We start from the raw sequence: 18,175 nt of genomic DNA, 5'->3' as shown, positions 1-18,175 counted from the left end.
GCCGGCGGTAGAGCGGAGCCGCCGAGCGCCGCCGGCCGGCCCCGGCCCCGACCCCAGCCCACGCCCGCCCGGCTCCGAGAGGCGCCCCCCGGCCGCCCCCCGCCGCCCCCGGGGCCGGGCCCTGCGGGGCGAGGAAAGGGGGGGTGCGCCCGCCCTTACTTGAGCACGGATTGCTCCTTCTCCTCTTCCTTCTTCTGGCGGTCCATGACGGCCAGGATGATCTTCCGCTCTTCCTCCGTGAGGTGGCTGAGGTCGGGCATCTCGGGCTGAGGCGCCGGCAGCGGCTGAGGAGGCGCAGGGCCGCCCCGGGGCCCGGCGGGAGCCGACATCTTTGGGGGGAAGCTACGGGAGGCGCTGCCCTGGCTCCAGCGGGAGCGGCCGGCGCCGGGAGCAGCACATACAAATCAATACCCCGGCGGCGGCGGCAGCCGGCAGCACAGCGACGGCCCCGCCGGCGAGGGGCGGGGTGCCCGGGAGCCCCGACCTCGCACCCACCCGCCGCCGGCTCCCCGGGGCGGGAGGGGATCGAAGGGGGGGGGGGGCGGCGAGCAGGGGAAGGAGAGAGGGCAAGGCTGAGCCCGGCGAGCCGGAGCGCTGCGGGCCGGCTGCGAGCGGGCTTATCCCGAGCACCGAGCGGGGAGACGGGGCTCGGAGGCCGCCGCCGGGGGGACTCGGGGTGAGCGCGGAGCCCCGGCGCCCCGGGGAGCGCAGCGGGGGAAGCCCCTGCGGGCGAGCGCGGGTCCCGGCCGCCGGCCGCGGCTCATAATTCCTCGCCTGCCGCCGCCACCGTTCCCCGGCCGAGCCCCGCCGCCGCTTCTTCGTGCCGCCGCCGCCGGGATGGAGGCCGCCTAACCCATCGCATGGCGGAGGAGCCGGAGTCAAGGGAGGGGGCACCGCATCGCCCCGCCACCGCCTCCGCCGCCGCCACCTGAGCAGCGCCGGGCCCGGCTGCCGCCCCTAGCGGCGCTGGGCGGCGAGGGGCTGGGAGGGAGCGGCCATTCGTTATTTATTTATTTAATTAATTTGTAAGGGTGGTGGTGGGGAGGTGGAATTAAAAACAAACAAACAAAAAAAAAGATGGACGCGATTAAAAAAAAAAAAAAAATCACAAAGGAGGGGCCAACGCGAGCCGCGAGGACCGAGACGAGGGGAGAGGGCGGGCGGTGCCGGGGCTGACCGGGCTCGGGGCCCGGCGGAGCACGGAAAGGGCTGGGGTGAGGAGAGCCCGTGCAGGGGGAAGCCGAAGAGGGTGAAGGAGGGACGGGACGGGCCGGGCTGGGCCGGGAGGAGCCGCCCGCCACAGGTGGGGCCGGGCCGGGCCGGGCCGCCGCGGCCTGGCCCTGCCTCAGCCCCGTCCCCTCAGAGGCCTGTGGGTGCCGAGGGGTTTGCCCCAGCGCCTGTCTGAGGGAGCCAGGAGAGCAGGGGTGCGGTGCTGAGGGGAGAAAGCAGTGCTCCTCCCGCCCTGGAAACCCGATTGAACCTCCTGAAACGCCTCTGCTGCCTGTGAAGCCCCCACCTAAGCCGTCAAGAAGTAATTTCTGAAAAGGGATTTCTGGAAATGCACTGCCAAAAATGCCATCCAGCCCCAATAAATGGGAAATAACCTATCCAAGAACACTGAAGAATCCACATCTCTGTCTTGCCAATCTATTAACATGCAGTAGAGATCTACCTGCCTCATAAGACATAACTCCTATTTTACATTAACTGTGATATATACAATGGTATATGTATATGTGGCAGTAACAAAGTGGTTTTATAAACTTTAGTTTGGACAGTTTGAAATCTCCAAAATAAATTGTATGTTTCTGGAGCTGGTGCTGTTTCTAATGGGACTGTCAACTTACAACCAGGTGCAAAGACCTGGAAAAAAGTACTGAAAGTATCATGGTTCTCATTAGCTGTATTTCCACAAAGAAAAAAATCCAGGATACAGTTTCAGTACCTAACAGTTCTGCCTCCGATGTTGTACTAAAGATATTGTTCCTTTGGGAAAACAAGTTCTGGAGGAACAGATCACCAAAAGAATGTGACAGGTTGGCTTTAGTAAAGTAAATCTCAGAAGTAATCCATTCCTCTTATCATGCGCACATATTCATCAATTTTTAATTTTGTCCAAGAAATTCATTGGCATCTTTAGCTAAAAGGAGCCTGTTCCATTGCTTGATGTAGCCTCTCGTTATGTATAATAGACTGTTAATCTACACAAACCCTCGCACAGAAACTGAGTGTGCTATATTTGAAAAGACACCCTTACAAAATAAACTGATTTTCATCAAGTCCTCTAAGCATTCTGCTCTTCCAGTCAACATCACCTTCACCTTTCTGACTGGATTCCAGCCAGCTGGCTCTCACCCAGTTCCTTGTTTCTTCCAGGCACTAGATAAATCTGGCATCTAAGTCAAAAAGAGGAGGAAATGTAGAAGCATGTGTCATCAGATTACCAAAGATAGTACAGTCCTTATCAATCTATAAATGTTGAATGGCAGAATTAACTGGACTGATCACTTCAGGAAACTACATTTTATCCTGAGGAAGTGAGGAAAGAGAGAAATCACTCAATCACCTCTAAGAATAATTAAAAAGAAGTACGGGGACCGCTTCAAAGCAGCCTCCCCGCCCTGCCAGATTACACAGTTGTTTCACAAATAGTTTATGCGGTGTCCCACCATAAACACCAAGAGTGTTGTGATCTTAGGTGTTGTTGCAGGACAGTGCTACTGTTCTTTCTGCATGGCTTCATCCTCCTGAATTTCTTTCCAATGGTTAGTTACATCTGAACCTCCTGGATTTATAGTCCCTGCTTCTGAAATCATTTCAACGTGCGTCTGATTTTCCATCCACAAATCACAAATACTTCGTCTCAACATGACCACAGAATTTCAAGAGCTTTCTTTTCTCTTTGGTATTTGCCCTGTTCCCACTAAATCCTGTATCACTAAACATGTAACTATAAACAAATCCAGGGGCAGGAACTGTAATCCCCATATAATATCTAGTTATTTGCTTTGAAAGGACAGAGCAGATTCAGAGCATCCTGTGACTCACTGAAGAAATGGCTCTGCTTGACCTTTCTGTGCTGCTACCTTCCCTTTTTTTTTCTCATCAGCTCCACCTATCATTCTTCACATTTTCCTGCAATTAAAAAGAAACATTATTTGTTCATGTTCCCGTCAACTTGCACAGAATTGTCTCAAGCTGCTCCTGCTATTTACATTACCCAGATGACATATTGATGAAAATATGCTCAGAGCAAACTTCTCTACCTACTCCAGAGTAATTGTGTCAATAATAATGTACAATCAACCAGCAAGACAAATTATTATTATGTAGTATGATCATTTCTGAAACTTATTTTTAAGGAACATTCATTTTGTAATCCCCTCAACAGTAAAATGTCTACAAACTCTGACCTTCACTTTCATGGGTTGCGTCTCCAGGTACCTGCCCTTCCTGTTCATTTCAGCTCTCATTCTGAATTCACTGCTATACTCAGAAAAAAAAAAGACTCACATTCCCGTTTTACATTCTTCTGTTGGAATTGTTCTTCTATTGTATAATCTGCAACTGAAAATGCCCTCCTTTCATATATCAAAGGTACTTTCTTCTGGTGGCTTCTATGAGTTATCTACATGTACTGACACCAGCAGGGTTAATAATGCAAGTTTTTAATACCCTTTTTTTCCCGTTCTTTTCTAGTTCTGTCAGACAAGGGGTTCCCAAGGAAACAGTGGTATTTTAACCTGATTTTATCAGGTTAAAGACCGCAGAATGTCTTTCACTAAGGGTCTCATTATACTTAATCCCATTTCCTTCCTTATAGCAGCTACAAGAGTAAATGAGTTAGTAGATTCATTGTTCAAATGTGCTAAGTGTAATTCTTTCCTGAAAAGGTAAAGCTAACATCTGCTTTTTAATGTTTTGTGTAAGGGAGCATTCCAGTGGAACTAACTCTTTCCATTATTTCCGTCCCAAGTTGAAAGATTAATTTGGAAAACATCTTTATGTAGCTGACATGAAAGGGACTTCAAAGCATTCTGCTATGGACCAGGGAACGGAGAAAGTGAAAAATGTTCTTAGTTGAAAACCTCCAGCACTCAGACTCCCGATAGATCAAATCAAACCCAGCAAGAAATGCATGCTACAGGACTCTTCGTTCTTTACAAGGCACTCCTCTAATTCCTGGTGAGGAAGGAAAAAACTTTACACAGCAACAGTTTGCAGTTCCCAGGTTCTATATGAAGTGCTATCAACCCATCATTGACTGTTATATTGGTGTTGTCTTGGGCCTTTCCCAGCTTTCCTCTGTCTAAATTGGGGAAGCTAATACTGTATAATGTTGCCTACATTTTTCATTTGGTTTCTTCCAGGAGGATTTTGCTATATGTCAATTTTTTACTGCTCCAGGCAATTTGTTCTCTCAGTTGGATACTTCCCCATAAATGATTTGAAGAATGGTGTATATTTTGGATTGGAGGGCTGTGGTCTCACCATGTCCATCATGGTGATTCCTGGGCTTACAGGGGAGTTCCAACCTTACTCCTAAGTCAGCTTGGGTGACAAGACATTTTTTGCCTCTTCTCAGTGTACTGAGAAGCTTGTGTCTAGGCTGCATTTGAGAATGCACGTGGCTACAAGGGGGGAGAGGCACTGGCATGTAGGTGTTCAGCAAGCACAGGCAGCTGAAAAATGAAGAATGTGTGAGATAGGTTTAATTGTTTTCTAAACGGGATCCTCAATTGACAGGATCTCTAGGGCTTGAGGTGTTTTGTCCAGAGCAAATACATACAATTCATAAAATCTTAGATGCGATTAATTCTAAGAGCTTTATCATGTCTCATGCTTGTAATTCTGATTAAATGCTTAGTTTGAAATATTGAACTATGTGAGATACCATATGCTGAATTACAGGTGTAGATGAATGTCTTTATAGGATCCTAAACTTGTTCAATATTTCTGCCTGAATTTGACATTTCAATTTTGATTGCTGTTCAATTAGTCAGTTGAAACTCAAAAGAGGATTTTTTTTTTCAAAGAAGCTAAAAATTCCTGCAAGAATGCAGGCAATCTGAACCCATTCAATTATTGAACAGTACCATCAGTGCTCCCAAGTAACTGGGCAGTAATTGAATTCCTGTACGCTGACAGGCCATAATAGTAATAAATTAAAGATTTTGTTTTCAACAGTGTAGCAGTTACACAGATAATTTTCAAAAATCATGCTAAGCCCATACAAAAGTCTATTTCTATTGGTCACTCATGGGCCCTTCATTGGTATTAAAACTGTCCCCAGCTTGGGCCCTTTGGTTTTTGCTTAAGCGTTCAGAGTTGTCAGGTACTATAATCACAGAATCACAGAATAGTCTAGGTTGGAAGAGACCTCCCAGATCACCGAGTCCAACCTCCTACCTAACGCTAACAAATCTTCCACATTATTGATCATTAATGATGGTGATAAGAGTTTCAAAATTCACAGAATCATTGAGGTTGGAAAAGACCTCCAAGATCACCCGGTCCAACCATCCCCCTGCCACCAATGTCACCCACTGAACCGCGTCCCCAAGCACCACGTCCAACCTTTCCTTGAACAGCCCTGGGGACGGTGACTCCACCACCTCCCTGGGCAACCCGTCCCAGTGCCTGACTGCTCTTTGTGAGGAGAAATGTCTCCTCGTTTCCAACCTAAACTTCCCCTGGCAAATCAACAATGTTGAGCATATAGATGTTAGTCAATACATGAAACACGCACTCACCCTGGCACAATGAGATGCTTAGAACTTTGTCACACATTTCTATAACATGTGCATGTGGCATTGCATTGTCTGTTTGTTGCCTTCTAAACCCTTTTCCCTGACCCCTGCTAATTTTCTAAATCTGAAGCTGCTTCAGAACAAACACCAGTATTCTTAAATCCCATGTGACTCTTTTTTTGTTCATTTAGTCACAAAATTGTCCTTCAAAATTGGTACAGAGTATCCTGTACCAGATCTCAGGCATATATTCATCCCTATTGTAGTAACAGCTTGAAAGTCCCAAATCTTCTGATTCTATACAAGATAGAAATTAGTGTTTTGTTTTGGTTTTTTTTTTGGTTGGTTGGTTGTTGGTTTGGTTTGGTTTGGTTTTTTAATGGAGTCTACCATGCGATTTTTTCTCTAAATTCATTATCCATTATTAAAAGTTATAATAATATCTGGACATAATATTATTACTACAGTAATTCCTAGAAAGTCTAGTCACGTATGAGGACTGTAGTGTCCTAGATATTTATAGAGAAAATAGCACAGACAACAGCCTGCTGCCACCGAAAGCTCGGAGTCAGAGAGCCACAGACAGAATGCAACTGGTGGGTAACTCACATAAACACAGTGGGTTGAAATGAGAAGATAGCAGTCAGATAAAGTTAGCAAGAGTAAATAAATGAAAGATGATTTTTTTTTTTTTTTTCCCACAGACATTATCATAAGACGGGGTCAAAGTGATCCCTGAAGAAAAATAATGAGAGAAGGTTTTGTAGGCTGGAGGGTACTGCTGGTGGGGAACTGTTTAAACCTTTCCCCAGGATCACAAGGGCAGGAAGTTTAAAGGTGAGGTGTATCTGTTCAACAAAGAAGGGAACATCCATTCATGCAAAACCAGGCTTTTGCTGCACCCAGATGTGGGGTCCCTATCACAAGAATGATGTGGACCTGTTAGAGCGGGTCCAGAGGAGGGCCACGAAAATGCTCAGAGGGCTGGAGCACCTCTCCTACAAAGAAAGGCTGAGAGAGCTGCAGATGTTCAGCCTGGAGAAGAGAAGGCTCCAGGGAGACATTGCAGTCTTCCAATACCTGAAGGGGGGTTATAAGAAAGATGGGGACAGACTTTTTGCAAGGGCGTGCAGTGACAGAACAACAGGTTATGGCTTTAAACTGAAGGAGGGCAGATTTATATCAGACATTAGGAGGAAATTGTTCACTCAGAGGGTGGTGAGGCCCTGGCACAGGCTGCCCAGAGAAGCTGTGGATGCCCCATCCCTCGAGGTCCTCAAGGCCAGGCTGGATGGGGCTTTGGGCAGCCTGGGCTGGTGGGAGGTGTCCCTGCCCATGGCAGTTGGAACTGGGTGGGCTTTTGGGTCCCTTTCAACCCAAACCATTCTAAGACTTTATGATTCTTTACTGAGGTCCTCCATTCATTGCATCCAGTGTAGGTTGTGGCCTCTCCGTTGGCAAGAGAGAGAAAACACTGGCTTAACTTTGATCATTTTCCTCAAAGCCCAAAGCCAGCTGGGCTTTAGCTGTTTGAATTTTCAGCTAAGGTTAATTCTCGCAAACCTGGAATACAGAAGCTTTGATAATGAAAATATGCCTGAAAGGGATGATAATTAAAGCTTTGCATATGGTATTTTCTATCTAGAAATCTACCTATTTAGGTTTCACATCTGCCAAATGACCAGAAAATTAATCATGGAGTTCAATTAATTCAAATAATAGGTAAAGACAGAAGAGGTAACACTACTATACTACTTCTAAAAGCATAAAGGTATAAGACTTTTATTATTATTATTATTATTATTATTATTAAAATAGTCTTTCATCACAATTTCAACTCCAGTACGTAAGGTAAGGAGACAGTTTTCTGTGAAAGGCCCCTGTATATTCCAGAGATCGGAGTGATAAAAGCTAATGTCTAATTGGACAACAATATACTTTTCGTGTTTTGAGATCATATAGCACTTATCTGACTCTTTCAAGTACTGTTCCCCCCCCCCCCAAAAAAAAAAAAAAAAACCTCCCCTTGATACTAGTTGACATACCTCAGATAAAATCAAACTGTGCAGCATGAAAAGTTTATGAAGAACAGTATTAATCAACTTTAATCAACTCTGTCATTTTACTAGGCTAAGGGAAAACTTGCATTAGGCCAAATTAGAGTCAGCAAATGCATGGCAACACTACCGTGCCTGCTTTGTGGTCTGCTCTCCAGAACAGGATTCTGCCACACTTAGAAGCACAAGGATGATTAAAACAAGATTCATTTGCTAGCTACATTCATATAATTACATTCATATTAATTTCCTAATAAATAGGAAGTCAAAACATTCTGAAAGGGATTTATGTGCACAAAAGCTTGTCTATTTTTACTAGCAACATTAGTTTAAGAAAATATGTGTCCATTGCATATAACTATTACATTCCTCAGGATACAGGCTCATCCAAATTAACATGAAAAGTATGGTTTTGGTTTGCTGGCAGACAGAAAAGATAGTTGAAACATTAATAAACACTCACTTTATATTTTACTTCTGTTTCCAGCTTTTCCTGATGAGAGTGAGGTGGAAGAAGCAGTGGTTTGGAAATGTTTCTTTTCCCAGAGGGCAGGGAAAAAAAAGCATTGTGTATGAAGAATTGTCTTGAGAAGGAAGGGATGGAGGAGAGGAGGTAACAAAAAAAAAAAAAAAAAAAGAGCAAATTTCTGGTATTTCTTCTTGCATTTCAAAGAGGCATACCAAAGCAAAAGGTAGTGAATTTCCTTCTTCAAAGGCAAAGGGACCTACCAGGAATGTGTACAAAGAATGAGACAGTACTTTAGACTATCGGCTGTTAAAGCCTGGCCTGCCTCATTTAAAAGGGACTATATCTACTATAAAATTAGTAGGTGATATTTCAAAAGATGGATTTGTATGACTTGGAAAGGAAAATAACAGAACCAATAACTACCCTAACACCTAGAAATTACACAACGCTCAGTTAAAACTGCTCCGTAGCCTGTATTTCATTGAACAGCATACTATAATTTAGGCTAATGCCATAGACTTCATATATTGATAAGCTAAAACAGGAGACACTGCACAGAAAGACTTCCCAGACTCGTCTCTACTTCTGCTTGGGAGGGATCCACAGTCAATTTCTGTGCTCTCCCACAGAGCAAAATGAGCAGGCGTACTAGCATCAGCCAGACTAGCAGGTTGAATTTGTCCTACACATGAATTTAGGGAGGCAATAAACCTGTTGCATTTGCAAAAGCAAGCAGGTATCCAGCTGCTCAGGGGTTCAGATATTTACAATTACTTCAGTAATGCAGTCCTGTCCTTACAGTGCTCATCTCACTACTGTTGTACTTCTCTCAGTAACAGCAGCTAGATAAATAATTTATTATTGTTGTTGATGTTGTTATTATTATTATCCACTAATGTATTGGCAGTAAAACCCAAATAAATTCTTCTTCTATTATTTCTCTGGTTATGCATTCTTCCCTGTATTTGTCTTGTGTATGAGCTGTTCTGATGATTAGCTACCTTTCTGTGAGTGCATTCTCCCATGCCAGCTACTTCAAAGGATAGCAATAAAGAAACCATCAGTAAAAATTGTTGGCATTTTGTTGGTGATAGTAAGAATTTCATAGGTATTCACCCCTCAAACACCACCATTGTCAAAAGCATTAATGGCCATCAGCAGTTCAAAAACCATAAAGCCTGTAACACACCCGTATGTAAACCTCAGTTGTAAAAGGTATAGAAAAATGAAATAAGACGCTGGAAAAAATAAGGAAATAAGGCATTGCTACATGTTTAAAAATCACTGTGTCCCAAGAGGAGCATAGGACAAGACAACATCTGACAAATTGGTTTCAAAAGCTGGTTCCTCTTCTTGTCATCTAATTTTAATGAAATAGGCAATGGCCTTCTCCAATAAAATAATGATGATAATTACTATTTTAATAATAATACACCATAATAATAAAATAATGATTCACACCAGGGACAGTGGTTTTCCCTCCTCTCTTTTACTAACTCTACAGACCACAGATCCAGTCACCATGTTGCAGATTTTACCAATGATGTCTCTGGTGAACCTGCTCAGCTAAATGGATATTGACCAAGGGATGAGGTATTTGATCTGGCTTCAAAGACAACCAATTCAATACAAAATTTAGGGCATTGTCTGCAGCAGAACATAGAGCAATCTCTTTTCAAAATGGGCTGCCAGATTTTGCCAATCTGGCTGTTACTCAAAGAACTTCCCTTGGCCAACACCTCAATATTTCTCTTATAGAAGAAAATGTTAATTTCTTTATCTCCATCAGCAGATGCAGCATAAGATATAAACACTGAAGTGCTGCATCTGACCGGCTGTAGCAGCTAACTGCAGGACAGCCGAGGGTGACACCGGTGACTCACGCCCTGATAGCAAGGAGGACATGTTGGACACATGGCTTCTTGCTTCTCTCAGAAGGAACTGTTTCTCATTTCTGGTTAGAAAGTTGCCTCCTGTGACTCTATCCATCCCGTGTTGCTTCTTAGGCTTTCATATATTCATCTGCTGTGTCCCTGAAGCCTATACTGCCACGACTTAGCATCTAGTGACTATTTAACTCCATTGCTTTATGGCAGGTTTTTGCCTTCATTCATACACACAATCAGAAGCATGCACAAAGATGTCTCAGATTCACTTAACATTCTCATAAAATAGCTTAAAGAAGAAGGGGTTCATTACTTGACTAAACTATTTCATATGGAGTAATGTATTGCCCCTTTATATGATGATGCCTACGTGCATTTATCTAAGATTTGCTGCATTCAGATCTTCATCCTCAGAGTAGCATAAAATGGTTTTATGTACATCAACTTTTCTTTCCTGTTTTGTCCATTTAATTTGTACTGATTGCCTCTTGTACTCCAGTTTTGGCACAATTAATTCCACATTATTTTTGAAATAGAAAAATAAATCAACATTATATATATATATATATTTCCCAGATTGTGACGTTACATGAAGTAAAAACTACATGACAACAGAGTAGGGTGCAACAGGGCTAATCATTGGAGAAAGCAAGATCTGGGGTGATAGGAAGCTACATTTGCATGACTCAAGAAGGAATAGAAATTTCTACAGGGCATAGATTCATGAGTCAGAACCACATATAGAAAATATGCAACAGACAAATTTTGATTTATAGAGATATAATTCTATTGAGAGTTTCTGTTAACTGGACCATAAACTATCTGAACATCACTCCTGTGGTTTATAACATCACTGAAACCTCTTGTGTAGTCCATTATGCATCATTATACTCCCCCATATTCTCTCGTTCTCTCTCTCTCACACACACAAATGTAGGAATCTGCAGGACCTGAAGGATTAACTAAATACTGAAAGGAATGAATTTATCAGATTTCTATTCACATAGCATTTAGAAGCATTTTACTTCAAAATGTTACATGCAGAAAGAAAACATTTAGAAAAATATTGAAAAAACAGGTCACCAGACAACACATAGCAGTTGTGGTATTTTTGATGTAAATGAAATTAGCTGATGGCTGAGAATAGGATTTTCAAAATCCTCTAAGCACCAGCTACGAACAAATAGAGGAAAAGCTAATTTACCCTGCTTAATTCTGGGTATACTAAAATACAAATTGCCAGTATTATGCTGCGTATACACACACCCCCCACACTCCCAGAGTCAAAAACATATTTTTCCCCATTTCTGGGACTAGTACCTTGCTGTATTAGGGTTGCTTAGGAGACTCTGATCCAGAGTTATGCCAGCAGGATTATGTAAGCTCCCGACAGGTCTACCACGGCCGGGTACATCCACGGTAGAGGCCAGACAGAAATCCCTCTCCTAGTTCTTCACGCGTGGGAGCTGGAGGCAAGGCTGACCACCTCCCTCTTCAAAAATATTACTGGCTAAGTCTTCACTTTGTCTCCATGACAATTTCCATCTCAATTCCTTGGATGAGTGGATAGTCCCAAACGAACCTGTGCAACAAGCGCCAGTCCGATCCTGCGAGGAGCTGGACCCTTGAGGTAGCTGCTGCTCCAGAGTCACTCCACATTATGTTAAAGCTCCTGGCATGTACACACGATGCTGCAAGCTGGAAAAATCAGCTCAAGTTATGAGGGAGATGGAAAATTACAGTATTGATATTCTCAGCGTGAGTGGGTACAGATGGTCAGGAACAGATTGTATCAAATTGAAGAACAATAATAAAATCATGAACTACTCAGGTTCCCCAGCTGGAGGGAAAGAGAGAGCTGCCCCGACTACGAGTGACACCACGCAAAGAGCCCAAAAAGATGGGATAAGAGACCATCAGCAGTGACGGCACAGGTACACAGGTCAAGGTAGTAGGCGAGGACGAAAACCCTCCCAGCACTACCACGTTAGAAATCCACCTTCCAAAACCTCTATAAAGCCCGATTAACAGCAGCACATCCCCGCTGCCATGGGTGGGTGAGGATGGGAGAGCAGGGACAGCTGGATATGGGCTAAAGCCGGAATTTGCTCACACCAATGAAGAGCTGATCCAACTTCGATAACGCAGTCATCTGTTGATGGCAAGAACAGGCTCTTGTGCCCGCAAAATTACATCAGATTGGTGGTAAGGAAAAACACAGGCACACCGGTTTTTAATCTGCAAAAGTTTTCTTCATTCCTCTGAACGTTTGGGCATGTAAGTTGCACGTGCCGACAGTGAATATGGCATATGTGTTGCCATCAGGAAAACAAATTTAAAGCAAATACTTGCAGAAGAAGCAAATTAGAAAATCACCACTGAAATTCTTGGAATTTAAATGTCAGTTATTAAAGGAACAAGTTTTCCATATTGACAGGCATAATTTTCAGCTTTGGCATAAACTAATTTTGAGTATCTTACGTAAAACATACTTTAGTACTAAGAATTTTCTAGTATTCTTTGGCAGCTGGAAGGAGAGGTGGGTCCCTGCAGAGGGACTGTATGTCTTCATAAGAGACGGACAGGCAAGCAGACCCTCCCAAATGCTCATGGCAAGATAGTGTTAGAAGTGGCAAAAAGGAATATACATGGTTGTGAAGAAAAGATAATCACATTGGCAGGCAGCAAAAAAGCGGCTTCTGAGGTTTGTCTTCCAACCACAAAAAGCTTGCAGGTGATTTTAATCATAGCTAGAATGAGCTAATAGAAACAAATGATGAAATGTTAATATCATCCAAAAAATGAAAATTAAAGAGGAGACACTTCCATTGCATACTGAAACTGCCTTGTCAGCTAAAAAAAAAAATCGGTTTGGGTAATTCAAATAAGACAGCAACTGTGAGAAAATCATCTTGCATTAAGCTGAAAGTAGCTTACAAAACTGAAGAACTGTAAGGCATGGTGTTGGAAAAAAACAGATCAGATCTGCTCAAAGAAGGCAGCAAAAAGGAACAGAAAATGATGCTCTAAATCTTGAACTGAGCACAAGAGAATGATTCCACTGCAGAAGAAAGTGGAAGGAAAACCTCCAAAAACTTACCCAAAAGACAATTTTAGTGACTGTAAAGCTGACATATTATCGCAGTCTCCTCAAGAAAATTCTTCTACTGACTACACTGAATTGGATTTGCGACAACACTGCATCTTCAGGTACCTTTAAGAACAACAGGCTGCTTTGTCTGCCTGATGTTACGCTGGCCTTATTGTCAGGCTGTGCACCATTACTGAACTAAAAAGGCACAACAGAAAAAAATGCCACACAACCAGCACCCCCTTGACTTTAAAAGCTTCCAAAAGCATCTCCAAATTTTTTCAGTGTCCCTAATACCCAGGAAAAATAAAAAGTGCTTTTTTATTAAGACAACCCAAGATGTCTAACCACTTAATCTAGAGCTAATAGTGAATTTATCATATTGATTTTCATATCCTTTAGCTTTCAGAAGCACGAGATCTTCAAGACAGTGAAATGCTGTGGTCAAGTCACACGTGTAAATCTCAACGTTGCTGATGACATTTGTCTCCTGGACATATCAATAAAAACCTCGTGGCTAAAGAACTGTCTGAATGGACTAAAATCTCCTGAGGGCAGAAAGTCAAAAAGCAAAGGTGGTGGAAATCAGCGTGGCCTCGGATGTCCGTGTTGCTCTGTAAGAGGGAAGTCCTGTTGTTTATTAGCTCCCTTAATAAAACAGACACTTGTGCATGAGTGCATCTGTGAGAAATGACTCAAGTGGAAAGCCTTGCTTTTCCATGGCGAGCCTCCAGCGGGGAAATCTAACGCCCTCCGCAAGCGAGGAGTCTTTTGTAGCTATGCATTAAACATACACCTGTGGGCAGGAGGATGGAAAGCTGCTTTCGGTGTGGGTATTTCCCTTGCTTGCTCACAGACAAGCAGCCCACAGGATAAACCACGCTGTGTTGGACTGGGCACGCCTTCGCCTCACGGCCCAAGGCACGGGTTTGGGCATCCGCGAAGCCAGGCGAACCCGAGGAGCGTCCTCAGCAGAGCGATAACTGAAGCAGCAGTTTTGTAGCAAAACTTGGAAGAACACAAAGGCAGCGGCTTGTGATAGCACGGCTTAAAGAGAGCTGACCTCTTACACTTCTGATGATATGAAAACTGGGTTGAATTAAGAGTGACCAATAAAACAAGAACCTGACTGATCCGCAGCTTCTTCCTTCAGCTATGTCTTGGTGAAAGATTCAACTGTGAACTATTCCAGCTCTTTCTGTCATGTGAGTGAAGGTTTAGGTTACTAAACATTTTAACAAAACTTTTTAAAATTTATTTTTCACATTTAGTTCTAATATTTCTGCCTCATCTGTTTCCCCATGTCTGCCACCATCACAGCATCCCGTAGCACGACTACCCAACTGAGTTCCGACTCAGCCCCAAATCCGCTATGACGTTTCTTCCATGTATAGGGTTCAGTGAAAATCTACATCTAGGGCAGTTCACGTGAAAGACTCTCCACAGAATAAGGCACAAAAGACACAAGGGTATTTGTCTTTTAAAGCAAATTACTACGCATTGTCCACAATTTAAAGAACTGTCACTGAGCCAGATTCCTGTTTTTATTCTTTTCATTCCCGGGGCAGGAAAAAACCCTTGTGATGAAACCTCAATTTCAAATCACATTTAGACACCCAATTACTGCATTAAGTTTATTCCACAGTTTGACATCAATATCATAATCCAGTTACCTACTCCATGGTGCTTTAACTCCTGATAGTGAACATTTTCTGTTCAAGACATTGCACTGAAGCCACCAGACAGCTGTAACTGACAGGATTATGTAAAAACAGTGGCTTACCATGGATGTCCTAACATCTTTTAAGTAGTCACTCGAGAATGACGCCACGGCAAATATTGTCAGTGGTTTTTGTTTGCCAAGGTTATATTTTGCCTTAAGTGATGCAAAAGAACACAGGCTCCAATCCTGAAATAGCCGGTCTATAAATATGATACCTTTAGATATCCAGCTGAGCCAATGAATCTTTTGCCTTCAGACTTAAATGCTGGATTATCCCATTTGTGGGAAAAAAAAAAAAAAAAGAGTAAAAAAAGTAGGTATTTTAGATGTTTTGCCTTACATACTGTACGTCATGAGAGAGCGATTTCTCCCTACCGCCTTTACTCAAACTGAGCGAGAAAACTGCTGACATGCTCCTTCCTTTTCTGTCCATGACTTAAAGCTCGCTGGACTCCTGCTGTGCCAAACCCCAGCGCTTCGGCCAGCTTGTGAAACCTGCCTGTACGCTGGTAATAATCCTTCCCCTCGGCTCTCCTTTCTGCTGATCCTCAGGCATCTTTGATACCAGGTTGCCTTTTGCTAATACATCCCAAGCTCCATGCACGCCTGAAGCCCCGTGGTGTAGGTTTGGAGGCATCTGAAAATGATTAAAGCAACCATAGGCCTTCCAGAGCTTAATGATCAGCGTTTTAAAGGGATTTGGGGTAATGTTCCACCAGCTCATATTAAATGGTAGAAATAACCCCATGAAAGAGGTGCTTGTGTTTTCTGGTTTGCAAGAGCTAAATGGTAGATCAAAGCCAGTGAGCACCACAGAGAAAGCAAGAATTTCTGAGGTGCCCTTTAGGGAAGCAGGGATGTGACGAGAACAAAAAGAGAAGAGAAAGAAAACCTTACTGGTGGAAAAATCTGTAATTCTCTGATAAAGCCAATTTTACAAATACAAAGATGTGATTTCATCCTCAAATCCTATTCAGTCTCTACCTTAGATCCCAAAGTGCAGAAAAACAGCAAACATCTGCTCTCACAGGATGACGTGAAAGAAAAGGGACATGAATAACGACAGAGCTGCTGCTGCCTGCCTACCCAGGAATATTTGCTCCAGAGTCAAGCAGGAGCGCTCAGACCCAGACTCAGCAGCTGCTGGAAGGGTTTTGCTCCATCAACACACGAACTGGAGGACTTGTCTCACACACGTGTCTGATGGAGCAGCCCCTCGGAGCAGAACTACCCTGTCCCTTGCCACCTCCCACCAGTTGCTCTTTCCTTGTGCCATGGCACAAACGAGCTTTTACGTGCTCTTGTGTAAATTCATGGCATTTTCAGGCCACCGAACAAAAACTGTGTTCTACAATAGGGCTCTCAGAAAAAAATAAGAAAAAAGAAGGCATGCCTTCAAATAATTCCTTTCTGCTCGAACACACGTTAGAAGCTTTTAATAAATACGTGAGTGCAGCACATCAAGTAAATCTATATTAAATCTGTGGTTTTCTATCATACTGTGTTTTTTTAATCACATTTTTACAATAAGGGTCAAAACACTGCCTCCATCCCTTTATCTTCTTAATAATCAGCAACTCTGTTTGTCTGCTGGAAGATCTTTGTTCTTGCCCACCCTAGCCCTCGGAGCAGGAAACATGATGCAACATGCTATGAACTGCTGATCACATCCATCTACCCTCCGAGGATGCAAACGTTTGCATCTGCTGAAATTGGTCCAGACTTGGACAAAATAAAAAAAGAATAAGAATGCTAACATTTATCCATATAGCAAAAACTTGAAAATCAAGATCTTCCACTTCATATCCCAAGATCCACAGAGATCCCAGATCAAATTTTCACAGCTCTGCTTACAGGCAGTGTTACAGCAACTGCTCTTCACCCTTGAAAATAAGTCCTTAAATTTCAGACTTTGTCTAAATAACATGATCTTCAACTCAGAAGAAGTGTGTATCTTTTCAATATAATAAGCAATGCCGGTTTCAACAGTTTTTAGTTGTTAGCACTGAACGGTGATCTTTGATTTTGCCCTATTTTTCCTCACATACCTTCTTATGTCCGAGAAGCCCTAGGTGAGCACAAAAGTCTTTTCTTCCTAATTAAAGCCCACCTTCTTCAAATACTTTTCCATCTTTCCCTGGTACAACACTAAGCTCTTCTTCAAGTTTCCCACAAACTATTATCCACAGAAATTTCTTTGTCCTCAGCTTCGGAACCTCATTCATCTCCCTACAAAGGTTTTAGACTTTTGTGGTGCCGCACAGCAGACAAGAACTTCCAGAAAGTGTCGTGTAACACCTTTCATTGCTTTTGTTCCTCTGAAGCTGAATCACCTCTGTGCGTGATTCTGACCAAATCGAGATATTCACAGGTTAACCAGCTGTCTGTGGTGTCCTGATGTTACTTATAAAATACAACAAAGTTCTAAATCTCATCATAAACGTTTAAAATATGGAGAAATGTTCCCTAAAATACCAATTTATCTCTACCAAGTACAAAAAGAGCCCAGGAACACAAAGCTCTTTACCACATCTGTACTGCAGACATCTGAGGTTAAACAAGATGAATTCTGCTCCAACAAACATAGGATCAGAAAGCACCACAAAGATATTTGGACATAGCAGAGCGTGTTAAGTTACCTGGTTAAAGGTAAGCAAAGTAAACACAAAGACGTGGCAAGGATCAGAAGAACAGTTAATGAGTTAATGGAAAACAACACACTTGTCCTAAAAGCAAAGGAAGATGATTAAGATGATTCAAATGGTGCAAAACCACTAAAACAAGCACAGGAACCCTCCTAGGAAGCTGTGCAAACAGAGGGGGGTTATTGCCGAAAGGATTGTTACAGGATACATGGGGAAGAGCATTTAGGAACAAAACAGAATTTGGGGACCATGTAAAATTTACCATGGGATTTAAGGGGATTACAGTAACGTGCGATAACAAATGTGAGTAAAGGAGGAACCAACATAGACTGCGGAGAAACAAGCATGGGAAAACTGAAGATGAGAAGGATAAAGGGAGCCAGCCAGACACAGGGTGACATATCACCGATTCCACTTCTACACACGAGCCATGCACTTGAGCACCACAGTCATAGAATCACAGAATGGGTTGGGTTGGAAGGGACCCTAAAGCCCACCCAGTCCCAGCCCCCTGCCATGGGCAGGGACACCTCCCACCAGCCCAGGCTGCCCAA

General features: G+C 43.2%; 1 protein-coding gene across 15 annotated transcripts in view; it reads right to left on the bottom strand.

Moving 5' to 3' along the window:
• RIMS2 (regulating synaptic membrane exocytosis 2) overlaps window positions 1-715 on the bottom strand; it is a 457,720-nt gene extending 457,005 nt beyond the window's left edge. For 11 of the 15 annotated variants that reach the window (XM_035316480.1, XM_035316491.1, XM_035316483.1 and 8 more), the window contains exon 1: window positions 160-329. In XM_035316480.1, the coding sequence (XP_035172371.1) occupies window positions 160-329 (170 nt within the window). Of the gene's footprint in view, window positions 1-159 lie in introns of all 15 variants that reach the window. The other 4 variants (XM_035316482.1, XM_035316484.1, XM_035316481.1 and 1 more) reach the window with 3 other exon arrangements.
• Window positions 716-18,175: the final 17,460 nt, after the last annotated feature.

Source organism: Oxyura jamaicensis, chromosome 2 (assembly GCF_011077185.1).
Source record: "Oxyura jamaicensis isolate SHBP4307 breed ruddy duck chromosome 2, BPBGC_Ojam_1.0, whole genome shotgun sequence".
NCBI classification, from domain to species: domain Eukaryota; kingdom Metazoa; phylum Chordata; class Aves; order Anseriformes; family Anatidae; genus Oxyura; species Oxyura jamaicensis.
Note: the sequence above shows the minus strand (reverse complement) of the source record. Positions and strands in the feature narration are given on the sequence as shown.